At 46.6% G+C, this 14,983-nt stretch overlaps 1 protein-coding gene across 1 annotated transcript; it reads right to left on the reverse strand.

Annotated features, from left to right (window-relative positions):
* Positions 1–978: 978 nt before the first annotated feature.
* LOC148219675 (uncharacterized) lies at positions 979–6,855 on the reverse strand. The gene is made up of 6 exons (XM_088157141.1): positions 6,060–6,855; positions 5,623–5,810; positions 3,969–4,089; positions 2,709–3,325; positions 2,237–2,351; positions 979–1,858 (listed from the first exon to the last, which is right to left on the reverse strand). The coding sequence occupies exons 1-4, from the start codon at positions 6,853–6,855 to the stop codon at positions 3,315–3,317; spliced, it is 1,116 nt and encodes a 371-aa protein (XP_088013267.1). The 3' UTR covers positions 979–1,858; positions 2,237–2,351; positions 2,709–3,314.
* Positions 6,856–14,983: the final 8,128 nt, after the last annotated feature.

The raw sequence follows: 14,983 nt of genomic DNA on the forward strand, positions 1-14,983 counted from the left end.
TTACTCTGCTGGTGCTTGCTGAAATCAACATGTACTGAGAAATTATTGTTATTATTGAAAGAACAGTTTAAAATCCAGGCAAAAATTATGGCTTAAACTGACATTTTCCTTTTGCTCTCCAACCAAAGATTTAGATGGAATGGTATAATAGAAACAAATATGTTTCCCTGCTGTCTATCAGGACAGGTGTAAAATACTAACACATCTAGAGAGCAAGGCACTGATTTCATTTCCACTGTGGAAATGCCTTGCAGGAGCAAGTAAACACAGCTTCACTGTGCTGGAACAGTGATGTTCTGTCACTCTAAGTAATTATGATGCCTGATGGGTTTAACACCAGGTTTGCACCTCAGTTGGTGCTAAAGAAATGCATAAGGTCCAACACGGACCTAAGGTTTGCACAGCACACTTTAGGCTGATAGCTAAGGGAGCATAAATTAAATGGTCTTTTCGACCCAGAAGACTGATGAGAAATGTTGGTATTTCTGCTCTCCCTCCTTCTTTAAATTATAGCAACATATTTGATGAGAATTTGGAATTGCAGCTCTGAATTGTGGCCAGATTAAGACACGGGAAGGGTTGTTGTGAGTTTTTAATGGTGGAAGTCAATAACAGTGCAGCTGCTCCTGGTGATACAAAAAGCTCTTTCAAGATACTTCCAAGAAAAATGTCTTTTTCCTTTTCATTCTTAACTGCAAAGCCTCCCCCAGAATTATCACCTTTACATCTGTTGGTTGCTTTGGATAGCACCAATCACACAACACCCATCTCAGCTGACAAATGTCATTTCTTGTAGATTGCTACAGCTGCACTACTGATCAACAAATACACGAGAATCGATTTCAGTTGAAAAATGTCATTTATTACAATTGCTACACCCGTGCTGACAATACAGAACTATACAAATCTCAGTTAGGTTAAAAAAAGGAATTTATTCCATTACTGCAATAATGCTATGTAAATATATACAAATACCAATTCAGTTAACAAAAACTTAATTTATTACCAAACTCTACAACAATTCATATATACAAATATCAATTAGGGGTTTAACAACTTATTTTATTACATATTACTATCAGGTAAAAGTCCATATAGGAATACAAAATTATCAATATCTCTCTCCAGATAACCCCTTATCAACTGTACAACTATACAACTCCATACATAGTTGAATAGAAAGCAATACATATATAACCACAACACACAGATGTAAATACAGATTAAATATTATGTATTACATACTATATACATAAACAGATACATGAAACAAATCTATCTGTAAATAGACAACTGTACCAATCTAAATATCCATCCAACTGCAGCAATACAAATATACACTTACATATCTCCATACATATACAAATAGAATTACATCCAGAAATAGATCAATATACATATAAAAATATAAATATAGACATATATACCTATACAAATATAAATATATCTATTTTAAAAGCCAGATAATGACAACTATATCAATAGAAATAGATACCGACAAACTCTATACATAGGAAATTAGAATAGAATTTAACAAAGATATAATAACATAGATGTATACTTAGATACATATATACAAATATACATAATTAAAAACATATATGTATACATATCATACATATGTAACAACATAAATATACAGAAATATAACAAAATACATCTAGAAACGAACCCATACAAACAGCAACCCACATATGTAAATATCCATAGAATTATCCCTCTCCTTGGGCAAGTCCATGTATCTTTACAGAGAACGCTGAGCAGAGGGATTCCAGCAGCGCCATCTTCAAAGCCTCTCCATCCGTCTCTTCCTCCCACGCACAGCAGCTCTCCTGGACAGGGACAGCAGACGGGACATCTGCGAAGCAAAGGGAACACTGAGTTAGGATCAGGGCCTTTCCCTCGGCAGCACCTGCACTTGCATCAGGGAAGAGAAAATCTCAGCGCCTCCCCAGGAGGGCTGCAAAGGAAAAGCGGCCGAGCGGGCCAGGGTGTGGTGAGCGCAGCCGCGGCGGGACCGTCCCGCAGCCCCCGGCAGCCCGGCACAGCCGGCACAGCTCCCGGGCCCTGCCGGCACAGCTGCCTTGCCCAAGGACAGCCCCTGTGCCGGCCGGGGCAGCTGCGCTGAGCAGCCCCAGCACGGGCAGGGCCCGCTCCTGCCCCGCCGGGCAGTGCCCACGGCCACAGCCCACGGCACCCTCACCCCCAGCCGGCCTCACCGGCCCTGTGGCCTCACCCCGGTTCTCGCCTGCCAGCAGCAGCTCCCTGATCACTGCTCTTGCTCGTGCCCCTCAGCTTCTCCCTGCTGGCTCCTGTCAGTCCTCCTGCTGTCCTCAAAGTCTTCACTGCAGCTGTGGCAAAAATGGAGGCTCAGGAATTGGTTCCAAGGTTCCAAGGCCTGGCAGAGCTGCAGTCCTGCACCCCTCTGTGCTCCCTGCTGGCTCCCTCTATCCCCTCAGCCCCGCCATGCTCTCGGCCAACCCCGAGTCCCCTTCAGTTTCTTCAGAGTCCCGCAGTCCTCTCACCCCCCTCTGTCCCTTTTGACCCATCCCAACCCCTTAGACCCCGCCACCCCCCTCAGCCTGTGCCACTTCCCTGTCACCTCAGTGCCACCATCGCCCTGTGCTGCCCCACACCCCCAGCCCCACCACCACCTCAAGGTCACCGTCCCTTCAGTGTCACCACCTCCTCAGCCCCCTCAGTCTCACCGGCCCTCAGCAGCTCCTCAGGGGACAGTGCCTGGGGCCACCGGCAGCTCCCAGCGCTCCAGGGACACCCGGGGCTGGAACTGCTGCTCCAATCCGGCCGCCAGCTCGGACACAGCACAGGGAGAGGGGACAGAGGGGGCACAGGGGAAAAACAAGAGATGAAAAAGGCATCCAGGAGGGGAAAGATGTTAACAAAAGGCCTGTACCTATACACATATCCATCTACGTAACTAAAATCCCAGATAGAAATACAACTATGCCTATTTAGAAACATAACTATATATATGGAAATGTAACTATATACATGTATAAATGAATCTAGGCGCATCTATAACTATAACCTCCCTTATAAAAATCTAACTATATACATCTACACCTTTACATATAAATTAAACTATAGAGATATATAAATACAACTATCTACACCTAGAAGTGCACCTATATAAATCTGTAAACATAACTATATAGATATATAAATATAACTACACATATCTATAAATATGACTATATCTATCAATGTGCCAGAGGGATTTCACCTGCCCAATGGCCACAGGTCTTCCCTCTGTCTCTTCCTGCCACACGGGGCAGGCCTCCTGGAGAGGTCGATCAGATGGGATCTGGGAAGCAAAGGGAACCCTGAGTCAGTATTGGCCCTTGTGCACGGTTCCCTTGGGCACCAATTGTCCTTTTCTCTGACACTGTTCAAGATGGTCTGAGAGGCAGACTCTCACTTGGAATTTGAAGCCTGCTCTTTAGAGAACACAGATCCTTCCAAATGTTCAAAACTGTGTAAAGCACTGAAGTACCTCAATAAAGTCTCAGTACTCACAGTGCAAATGGCACCCATGACAGCTTGAAACACAGACAGTCCCAGCTCCCACAAAGAAGCCCAGCTTTGTTCTTTCTCTCTGCTGATAGAGAGATCTCAGTACTCACTAAAATGGCTGAAGCTGAAAGGTGCTATGAGCTGAGTTGTGAAACCAAACTGGGACACCCGGCTTGGTGACACAACTCCCACAAGGTCAGGTTTATTCCCTGCTCTCTTGCCACAGCAGAGGACTCCGTGTCAGAGCCTCTGGAGAAGCGTGGAGGGCAGGGCTCTGGGAGGTTGTGTCAGTGCAGGATTTGAACTAAAGGCACTGGGCAGCTCCAACCCTGCAGACAAGAACTCAACTCCTCTGATCTCCCTTCCTGTCACAGGCAGGCTCAGAGCAGCCATCTCACACCTCTCTTTTAAACCAATGTGGGCTCTCTCCTTACCAGGCTCCCCACACTCTGGTGAACTGTTCCTGCAGCTCTTGGTGCCAGATGAAGCGTCCTCTGCTGCAGCTCTGTTCAGAGCTTCCTCCTCTGAGGACTTAGGGGCAACATTAACATTCCCCTTGAAGGAGAAACAGAAAGAAAGAAATACAAAGATCACTCGCTATTTTCTTGGAATCCTATCAGGGATACAGTGACTCTCCTCCACTCCCACAGGACATGGAACACGGCGGGAGGGGCGGGAACACTGCCCACACGGTTACCATGAGAAGCATTTTAAACTCAGGATTTGGGTGGCCAAGGGCAAGCTGAAGCTTTTACAAAATGACCTTTGAGGCAAAACATGAAGGCAGAAAAAGAGAAGACACCAAGTGAGGGGTTGTGCCCTCACGTTCTGACCCTGGCTCATCCCACGAGCTGTAAGAAATCAGCCAGCAGAAAGCCAGGGGCCCTCCTCGTTGTCAACATGGCTGTCAGCAAGGGCAGAGCTTGTTCCGAGCACTGCTCAGGGCTGTGTGCTGCAAACACACAGGAAAAGCACACACCTAATTTCTGGCTGGGAGTCTCACCACCCCCACCCAATCGCTCACACAATCCATCACCCGGTGGTGCTTTTTGGAGCCCTCTGCTGCTGCCCCATATCTATGACCCAGGCAAACATTTATGCACCAGGGTATTTCCAGGATCAGATTTTCAAGTGGCAAAAGTCTGCAAATCTGAAGGGTAGAAAAAAAACAACCCATCTCCTCTACAATAGCCCGTCCATCACAATCCTAAATATTCTAAAAAAGATTCAGAGCCTGCAATGTTTCCTTTCAGTATGGAATAAAATGCTTTTGAAAACGGCTATGTGTGAGTTTATAGAAGACAAAAGACATCTCATTTGAGAATAAGATATTACTAAATCCAGAAAATCCCACTCCCGCCCTTGAGTCTGCCCTTCCTCAATCATAAATGTACTGCAGCCTGTGGGGTCAGCACATCAATACAAAGAGAGACATTCTTTGGCCAACAAGTATAAGAACTGCAAAAAGGCCTTTGCAGCACTACAGGTAAGTCAGGGGAAAGTTAAGAGAAATGGGACTCCTAATCCAAAGACTGAATCTGTCAACCAAAAGGACAGAAAGCTGCAGCTCCAGCCCATCTTCAAACACAGGTCTGGGAGCACGGCAGGCCTCACACAGCAGCAGCAGCTGCAGCCCAGACCTTGCTTTGCCTTGGCCTCGCTACACAAAAGAGGCAGAGCCCACATCTGCTGCTGGAACAGAGGCACTTCTCACATGCCCCTCCTTGCACGGGACACTTTGCCTTCAGTGGCATTCTCCAAACATTCTTTTCTCCTTTCCCATCAGACAAAGCCTGGTAGAACCTATAAAGCATCACCATAAATTCCCCGGCAAAGGGCATTCTTCCCAGGAAAAGGAGCAACCAAACTTGGCCAACACAGGCTTACACCTCTCATCCTCGCTAACGCGAGGATTTAGTGATGACTTTTTCATCTCTCTTCTTTTAGAGATCTTAACTTTACCAAGAATAATTAGACAACTATACAATAATGAAACAAATTAACTTAAGAAGCCTTTGCTTCTCAGCCACGTAACAACGTTCAAAAGCTCTCAGTCCAGCCTCTTCTATTCCCATCCAATGGGGTTACCTGAGCACAGGGAGACCTTTGAGGCAGGGATCTCCTGATCTCCCGAATCATTTTCTCTAGTTCAAGCCCTAGATCTGCTGCTGGTGACTCCTCTTCCGCAGGTGCATTCCATGCTGAGCTGGAGGCCGTCGATGGTGCACAACCAGCACTACCAGGGGGAGCACTGGGCGCTAAAGGGCCTGGTGTAGCTGCACGAATCCAAACGCATTGGTCAGGCTCCACAATGTGGCTTTGGGACACACAGCTCTATTGTTGCCTGAGATTAAACATCCCAGGAAGCACATAGGAAACTCAGAGAATCCTGTGGCCTTCTACGCCCCCCCTTCCTAGGAGACTTGATAATTTCTGTCTCACAATGACAGAGCATTGTGGAAAAATACTTCAAGCGGTCACTTTTCGTGACCTTTGGGAAAGGAAAGCTAGAATTCCTTTCCTACCTGGCGGCTCGGAGGCTGGGGGCTGCTGCTCCCTGTGCAGCTGCTGCAAGCTGCAGGGCTGCATCCTGAGCACCTCCCGCTCGGCCGGAGGCAGCTGCTCCCCGTAGAGCTCCTGGAAGCGGCTCGGCCCCTCCCGCCGGGCCGGCACCGGCCGCTCCCTGTGCAGCAGGTGGAAGCTGCAGGGCGGGCGCCGGACGAGCAGCGGCCCCTCCTTGGCGGGCTGCTGGAAGCGGCCGGGCCGGGGGCTGCGCAGCTCCCGCCCGTCCGGCAGCGTCCGCTCCCTGTGCAGTAGGAGGAAGCCGCTGGGCGGGCGCCCGGCCGGCAGCGGCGGCCGCTCCCTGGGCAGCGCCGTGAAACGACTGCGCCCGTCCGGCCCGTCCGTCAGCGGCCGCGCCCTGGGGAGCTGCTGCCGCTGCCTGTTGGCCGTGCTCCGGCGCTGGACGTGGAGCAGGAGGTCGGGACGGTCGCGGAGAAAGTTGGGATTCCTGAAGTGGAGCCAGCCCCCGCAATCGCCCGGCACAGCTGAGCCAAGCCAGCCCGGCACCTTGCGGAAGCCGTAGCGGTAGAGCTGCCGCACGAAGCTGCCGAACTGTGTGGCCCTGAAGGTGTGCGGGGCCGGAGCCTGGGCACTGCCCGAGCTGAGCAGCTCCCGCTCGAAGAGGGAGCGGTCGATGAGCAGCCCCTGGCCCAGGCTGTCCCAGCGCACGGAGCGGACGCGGGGGCTGTTCACCAGGCGCCAGAGCTTGGCGGGGAAGGTGCTGGCGTTGAGGCCGGCGGGCAGCGACCACTCCGCCATCGCGCCGATCGCCGAGTGTCGCCACAACGGCCGCGGCTCAACGGCCACGGCTGCGCCGGCGGCGCGCGGCCTGAGGGGGGCGCTGCGCTCGGCGCCGCTCGCGGCCCCGCGCGGGCCGGACTTGGCGGGGCCGAGCGCGGCAGAGCCGGGGCTGCGGGCCCAGCGCGGGCGGGGCGGCTGCCGGGGCTGGCCGGGCACCGCACGGCACCGCGGCGCCAGCTGCAAACCCTTTCTCTCTTTCTTTCCCTGCCTGCAATCATCCTTCTGCCTTTGCAAACCCTCAAGGCGAGCGCAGGAACTTTCAGAAACGGGTCCGAATTGAGGAATCCCATGGGAAACTCTTCTTCTTCTTTGTCCGGTGAAAGCAAAATCAGTCCGTATTCTGCACTGGCTGGTTCTTTCTCACTGTCTCTGCCCGTCTTCAGCAGCTTTGGCACATTTCTCATTCTTTGGAGACAGAAGCAGCAACAGGAGGTGGCAGCAATTTGGTCAGCATTGTCATCAGAGCTGAAGTCCTGCTGCCTGGAAGGATGTTGCTTTACCCAAGAGAAAATCGCTTACAGTGATCGTGAACTCACGCTGGTGTCTTCACCAAGAGGATTTGCATTTTTTTCATTCCTCAGTAATAAGTTATTCTCTTTTTTCCACAGTCAGGGGAGAGTTAAAATGTAAAATCCCCCTGCCACAGCCAAGTCTTTTCTATGTAAACCAACAAAGGTGATCTTGCAATGCTTTGTTCAGTGTCACTTGTTCTTTTTATTTTAAATTCTCTCTTGATCTGGAAACAGTTTTCAGAGCAGGAAAAAAATAGACTTATTTTTTCCATCTCTTTTAGTTCCTGCCCCTTTTTCATGTCTTTACGTGGTTTGACCATGAGGGCTCATGCGAGTGTGTTTGGTGGTATGGCAGAAGCTCATCCCACACACACAGTGGATATTTTCCAGCTTGTCTTGAGTTCCGTCTGACTCTGCCTTCTCTTGCCCTGCTTCCAGGTCCCTTTGTGAGGAGCCCAGCCCTGTCACTTCAGTCACTGCCCTGTGGGTGACATGCTGACACAAGGATTGTTGGTCTCATCACATTCTGGAGTAGTCTTTTGGAGTGAGTGTTTTCAAGGTGCCCTGTCATTGTTTTCTCTGTGTACTGGCTTTCTCAGAAAAATTGAAACCCACTACCTAGAAAATCTCTTTCCATTTTATCTTAAATAGCTTAAAACAGAATTTGAATTAGGAATGGTCCACCTTGGCAGGATGGTGTTTGTCTTTCTTTAAACACAGCATAACAAACCTCACAAAAACTATCCCAGGAAGTGAATTACAACGAAATTTCTAATGAATAGGGAAAAAGGAGAAGAAAGGAGTTCAGAAAAGAAGGGACATCTTTCTTCATGTTTCATGGCCCTTTTTTCACATGTCAGTCTATGTGCTCCTTCATCAAGAAAAGCCTCTTTTTTAAGTGCTCCTTCGTAATCCCTGGGAGTCATATTGTAAAAAATAAAACCCCAAAACCACAAACTCTTGATTAAGGTGTTAGTTTACCATTGAATATTAAGTGTTAATAAGCTCTTACTAAAAGTATTAATTTGCTATTGAATATTAAATGTTAAGATCCAAAAACTTACATTTTGTGGTCATTGTTAATAGCCCTTTATAAGTTGTGTTCTGCTGATCCTGTATTTGTGTTCCTTCCCAGCACTTACTCTGTGTCATGACCCTTTCTGTCGAGAGCCACACCCGCTGCTCCCAGAAGGACTTGCGCATGAACCCTATGCAAATGAGGGGTCTTTAGTGCAGTTTGGACCCCCAAAACAACAAACCAGCATACAACAAAACAATAAAAACTATAACTCTAGCCCAGCACAATCACAGAGAACCATATATACCATCAGCTAGAGCAGAGTTCCGTCCTGTCACCATAACTTCGACAGCATTTAAGTCTAAATGACAGCCTTAGATGACAAACCCACAGGAATGTTTCTGAGGGTTCCAGTGAGGATGAGAGCCCCAGCTGTACCCAGAGTCAGAGCTGTGCAGCTTCTCCTTAGAGCCATCCATCGGGAGCAGCAGCAGTGTGCGTTACTCTGTGGGCTCCCCACCTGAAGCTGTTTGCTGTAAAGGCCTTGAGAAAGGAGCTGGTCTCCTGGCCCTTTCTTCAAATGAGACACGTGTGAGTCCTGGCCCTGTGGCCTGCTGGAGATGAGGAAGCAGGTGGTTGAAAAGTGGATTGTCCATCGGAATGTTTAGTCACACCTGTGCTATAGTTATGGTTTCATTGACTTTTCCACAGTAGTGTGTGGCTAAGAATGAGAAGTTACCCTTAGCTGTGTTTTAAGGATAGTGAAACTTAAAAAGAAATGTGCTTATCCTGTGTCTGGCAGCATGACTCTTCCCCAGCTTTCTATGCTACTGGTAAAATTTAATGTCAGTTACAAGCACCAGAAGGTAAATAATGGATATTACATTTCAGTGTTTGGGCCAATAATTGATTTAAAAATTAACAACTGAAAAGGTTGTTCATTTAATTTTCAGGAAGAAAGATCCTTTAAATTTTGGTATATGGTTTTAGATTAAGATTTTTTTCTAAAAATGACTTCTTTCTCCTTTAAAAAGAGTTTCTAAAAACCATAACTCAATGTACAGGCATAATCACTTTAAGTACTATTGTTCCATATCTTTCTTTTTTCCCTACACGGCATTGTAACTTTTGAACAACAAAACAATTGTTACCACTTTGAAAATACAATTCTAGTGTTTTTCCTACTGGTGAATACTTACCAGTTCAAGTGAAAGGACAGACAGTTCTGAAAGTGAAATATGCTTTATGTGAATGTATTTTTTTCACTGGTCTCCTTGTATTACATGTAACAGGGGCAATGTTAAACCAGTCTATACTCACTTATTTTTGAGAAGCTGTTAGTAATTATGAATATTTTCAGTATATCTGCGGTACATGGGTGTGTGTTTCAGCTGAAACTCTCCTGTGTGCCCTACTGCTAGCAGGTAAGATCTCCCTGCAGTGTAGGAAGACCCAATTTTCCCTTTCTGATTTGCACACAGCTGTGTCACTGCCTTGACCTTTTCATCCCCGATGCTTAGACAGTTTTTCCTCCAAGACCTGTGCCAGCAGTATTCCTTAAGGTGATGTGGTGTGGTGGGCATGCAGGACCCAAACTGTTCCTGATCTTCTGGGAGCTAACTATTGGTCCCTGAATTAATTCTTTCCTGTTTTTTCTACACTGTACTTGTGGCAAAGGAGGTTCCTGCCTATGTTTTAGGTTACTTGGTCTAACCACAGGACTGTGAATTAGTAAAAGCCAAAGGAACAAATGTGTCTTCTTCTGACCAAGTTTCCTGGAGTCTTTGTCTGGGACTTCCATTGCTGAGAAAAGTGAGAATTCCTGGCAAACTGATTCCTGGAAAGCAAGTCATAAGTCATTGAATTTAGCATATATTTCTTAGATTTCTTGGCTATAGAATGGGAAAGAGAATCTTCATCATTTTCTTCCTTCTTACATGTGTGGTCTTACTCTAGTATGAGAAGACTTAGACTTCAAATATTACCTTTACAGAACTAAAACTATTTGCATAGGAGATAAAATCCCATCAGACGAAGGCAATCTTCCTGCAACACCCGGTACAGAGTATGGTGAATAAAACAGAGTACAATGGAACTGATAAAGGGGCCTGGCATCTTAGTCCTTATTGAGCTGAAACCATGGGAGAGAAAGACACAGATAAATGCTCCCTGGGCAAGAAGTCACCAAGAAACTGTCTTGGTTTGAAAGACAGGTATGGTCTAAGGAAAGGCAGGAGCCCCTTTTCTGCGATGCAGAGTGCAACCCCCCTCCCTTTTAATTATTTTAGGTCCAATTCAGACACCTTCAGGCAGGAGATATGGGGATGAGAATAACAGTTCTTTACTGGTATCTAACAAAGCAGAAAAACAACAACAGCTATAAAAATTGGCAACAGAAACAGTCTAGCTCCGCTCCAGTCCCTTCTGGCCGCAGGCCGTCTCCCTGTGCTGTTACCGGTGCTGTGGGGGCAGGGCAGGTCCCGCGCAGTTGAAGAGGGCTGGGTGATGGCGGCCGCGGCCCAGGGGTGAGAGGGGATGGGGAAAGTGACTCCCCCCTCACGGTGTCGGTCGTGGTGCTCAGCAGAGTGTCCGGAGGTAGTAGGGTGAGCTAGGAGAGCAGCAGAGCGATGTCCAAAGGCAGGGAGCGTGGATCTCAGTGCTGGGATGGCAGGGGAAGATGCCAGAGCAGAGCCCAGGTTCTCTTCCCACTCCATGAGCCAAGCGAGAGAGAGTCCCCTGCTCCAGAACCCACGTCCCACCTTTCCTTTTCCAGTTCCCCCCCCTCCCCCTCCACCCACCCCCCTACGGGAGAACATTATCTGTCGTTTTAAGGTGTAGCCACAATTACTTAGCATAACAATGGGAGAAAATTCCACTGAAAGAAAAGGGCATAATTCAACCTCCAACAGAAACATATTGTGAAACTTTGTGATAAGATAATGTTATCAGGTAATGTGATGTCATGAGGAATGCATAATCAATGGGAAATTGTTACCAAAATTAGAACCCTGTATAAATCCCATACAAGTAAAACCCTATGTAAGCACCTTGTATACTCAATAAAATTGGCTTCTGATCACAACTCAGAATGTTCCTTGTCTCTCCAATCGCTCATAACAGAGTAGCCATACTTTTCAGTCTAGTGGATTTAAAACACCTGAAACCAACACTTAGGGGGCAACCTTAGTCTCTGGACTTTATAGTGTAAGAAGAGAGAAACATAAAGTTTGTTATACACACAACAAAACTGCAAAGCAAAATCTCATGGTAACTGCCCTGAAAATGCGCCTCAGTTTTGGAATGAACTTGGTGTGAAATGGTTCTTTGCTGAACTTCACAAGCGACCTCTGCCTCTTTCTCTGCCTCCACGCTTGGGTTTGTTTTGTCTGCAAACACCACTCCAGATTGTTCTAGTGCTGCTTCCCCGTGACTAAAATGTCTCTGTACGTTCCCCAGTCTCAGCCGAGTATCTCCATGAAGTGTTTTGTGTGATGACTGCACAAGTCTTGTTTATCCTGAAGTTATGATGCCTTGGTTTGGGTCACTCTGTCACCTGGACGTGCTGCTCAGGTCTGCCACCATCGTTATCCTCCCTCAAGTGAGCTGAGCTGGTGGAAGCGTGCCAGGGACATTGAAGAGCCCAGGTAGCTCAAGTGGAAGAAATTCTCATCGTCTGTGCCCGCTCAGGCTGCCTGTGACTCTGCCAGGGGGAAGTGGCATTTGTTGCCTGAGGAGCTCCAGGAGGACTGAATGTCATGGTGAAATATTGTGGTGAGGGCTGTGGCAAAGGAACAAAACTGGGATTTTTCAGGGGACTTTTCAGTAATAATCACATCTCGTTCTGGCTGCTGTCACAGGTAGTTTAGTCACTGCCTAAGGTAGTTCAGAAGTGATTGTGGAATACTGCTCTTGGACTTGAAATGGTATGGACTATTCCTCATCCAGGTGTGTGGCTGTGAGCCTGTGCGTTTATCAGTGACACACAAACTGAGAGAGGCAGACAAATTCTGCAGTGCTCCTGGGGTTCAAGTGTGCCCTTGTGCTATATACATCTCCCTCTTCTTGTCCAGGAATATCAGCTTGACCATCTACATCTTGCAGCTCATGTAAAGGGAAATACTGGAGACCTGGACATTTAATAGACTCTGTTGGGATTGTCGGTTTTATCTTCAAAAGAACTGGGCCATTGTTAGTTGCTATAAAGTTGTTTATTGGAAATGCACATCAGTCTCAAAAAGCAAAGGGTCCCAAGCATTAAAGTTCATGTTAAATGCTTTCAGCATAGAGTCCAGACCAACGCAGAATGTTTGCTTCGTGATGTCAGAGCGTGGTTATGACATTGTTGTGGTGACATCAGAAGGTTGCCTTGGTGCACAGAAGGCCTCAGTGTCAGAGCAGCTCTTGGTCTTGCTCAGTGCAGGAGCATCCTCCTGGTTGAGGCGTCTGTCAGTAGCAGCTGCACAGTGACAGGAGCCTTGTTTTTTCTTGTGTCGCAGCACAGTCTCCAGATTTGCACAGCAGCACTACAATGAATGAGGAACTCGCTGCTGCAATTTTAACTGCTTGTGGTATCTATTATGCTGGGTATTACCTGACTAACCTGGCATGTAAGTAGAGATTTTCCTTGGGTGTAACCTAACTTGGCTTTTGTGTATCTTCCTGCTCTTTCTTAGTGACTGGGTTGATTTTGAAACAGAAAGAGCATTAGGATGCCACTGATTTGGTAAAGCTCTTGTCAACACGTTTAGCTAAAAACAGGGTGGCTGTGGCCTGGGGGCTGTGGGCAGCATTTGCAGGGGAACCTGCAGGGATTGCATTCCCTCCACAGGAGAGTCTGTGGCTTCAGTCTGACATTTCCTCAGTTTGCTGGGTCAATCAGGACAACTTTGAGAATGCAAACTAGAAGACCTTCTCAGAAGGCCTTCTAAAGACTTGTGGCTCTCTGCAGAACTGAGGGAAAGCTTCTTTTATTCTAATTTGTGTCATGAAAGGATTTGACTAACTTTGTCTAACTTGACCCTTTACTGAGTGCTAAAATAGTGATCCCCTTTGCAATGAAGTGCAACTGCAAAGCAGTGAGTGTTTGCTCCTGAGCCCTGAAGCTGCTCCTGAGCTGTTTCACAATAGAACTGCCACAGCTCAGGGGAATTTTGGGGAAGCTTTTCTGGGCAACTGTTTTCAGCAGCTTAATGGGAATTAGTGCATGCCACTTATTTAGAAAAAAATACATGAAAGAGAAGAGAACAAAAGCTGCTTTATCTGTTGGACCGGAACAACGAGTGTTAAAGAATAATTTGTGTTTTCTTCATCAAGTTTGTATTAATTTACTGGCAAAACAGGCAAAAGTGTAGGCACAACAAAGACTGTCGTCCTGTTCTCTTGCTGGCAGTGTGAAAGTGTCTCCTGGAAGGATGTTGTGAAGCAGAAAATGCTCTCTGTTGGGGTTGACTTGTTGAATCTGTGGGATTCACCAGCCCAGGCAGTTGTCTCAAAGAATCTGCTTCATTTTCCTGTGCCCACTACAGGTCACTTGAGATGTGTATTCGGAGGTGCCAGATCTGAGGTGAATGAGAAAGAAACATTTGTTGTTCCTGGTGTTTAAGAAATGTGGAGCAAGCTGTGAGCTTGACCTGTGGCAGTAGAGTGTGGAGGGCCAGCTGGGTGGGCTAAAAGAAAATCCACTTCCATGTCCACAGCAGCAATAGCAAAGGCATCACTGGCTGTTTCCTAATTTTCCATTTCAGAGCTTTTAAGGAATTAAAAGGCCAATTTTGCAGAGAGAATGTTGCTTCTTGATAGTAGCCAGGGTGGAATATCTAATTCAGAGCAATTTGCAGTTCTGTTGAAGAAAAAGAGCAAAAACAAGAAGAAAAATAATATTAAGAACAAAAAGAAGAAAAAAGTAGAAAAGCAAAAAGAAAAAGAAGAAAAGTAAAGAGAAAGATGAAAAGGTAAAAAAGATGAAAACAAGAACAAGCAGAAGAAAGAAAAAAAACGAAAATAAAAATATAACCAGGAAGAAAAAGAACAAGAAGAAAATAAAGCAGAAAATAAAAAGAGGAAAAAGAAAAAGAGGGAAAAAAAGAACAAAAATAATAAGAAGAATAAAAACAAGAAAAAAAATAAGAAGAAAAATATTTAAAAGATGAAGAAGATACCGTCAAAGACAAAGACAAAGGATAAGGAGAAGGAAAAGAAAAAAGAGAAAAAAACCACCAAAGAAATCGTCAAGCAGTTCTGATTTCTGAGTTCAGATTCATTAACCAAAGCACATCAATTTTCCTGCATACTGTAACATCTTGTCTGGATCCTGTGTGTCTTCGAACCCTTCAGGCTTTCAAATCATCTGTACATTGTTCTGTCACGTCTGGGTGGCCTGGATAAGTTTAGGATGTGTTTTTCTCTGCCTGCAGTTAGAATTGCACACCAAACCCTGGGCTGTTTCTTGGTACTTTAACAAGTTGATGAGCTGCAGTCAGGTGCCTGTGGCTGGGATCCAAGGTGTTTGGGTGGTGCTGGTGCTGTGTTCCTTTACTGCAGGAGCAGGGCCATCCCT

Source organism: Sturnus vulgaris, chromosome Z, assembly GCF_052056855.1.
Source record: "Sturnus vulgaris isolate bStuVul1 chromosome Z, bStuVul1.hap1, whole genome shotgun sequence".
Taxonomy (NCBI): domain Eukaryota; kingdom Metazoa; phylum Chordata; class Aves; order Passeriformes; family Sturnidae; genus Sturnus; species Sturnus vulgaris.

What these genes read in the sequence shown, in the direction of transcription:
- LOC148219675 (XM_088157141.1), bottom strand. Translation starts at nt 6,855, where the DNA reads ATGGCGGAGTGGTCGCTGCCCGCCGGCCTCAACGCCAGCACCTTCCCC. An exon ending in CCCAGCCTCCGAGCCGCCAG is followed by an intron (nt 5,811 to 6,059) that starts GTAGGAAAGGAA and finishes GGATTCGTGCAG; the next exon opens with CTACACCAGGCCCTTTAGCG. An exon ending in AAAGGTCTCCCTGTGCTCAG is followed by an intron (nt 4,090 to 5,622) that starts GTAACCCCATTG and finishes TTCTCCTTCAAG; the next exon opens with GGGAATGTTAATGTTGCCCC.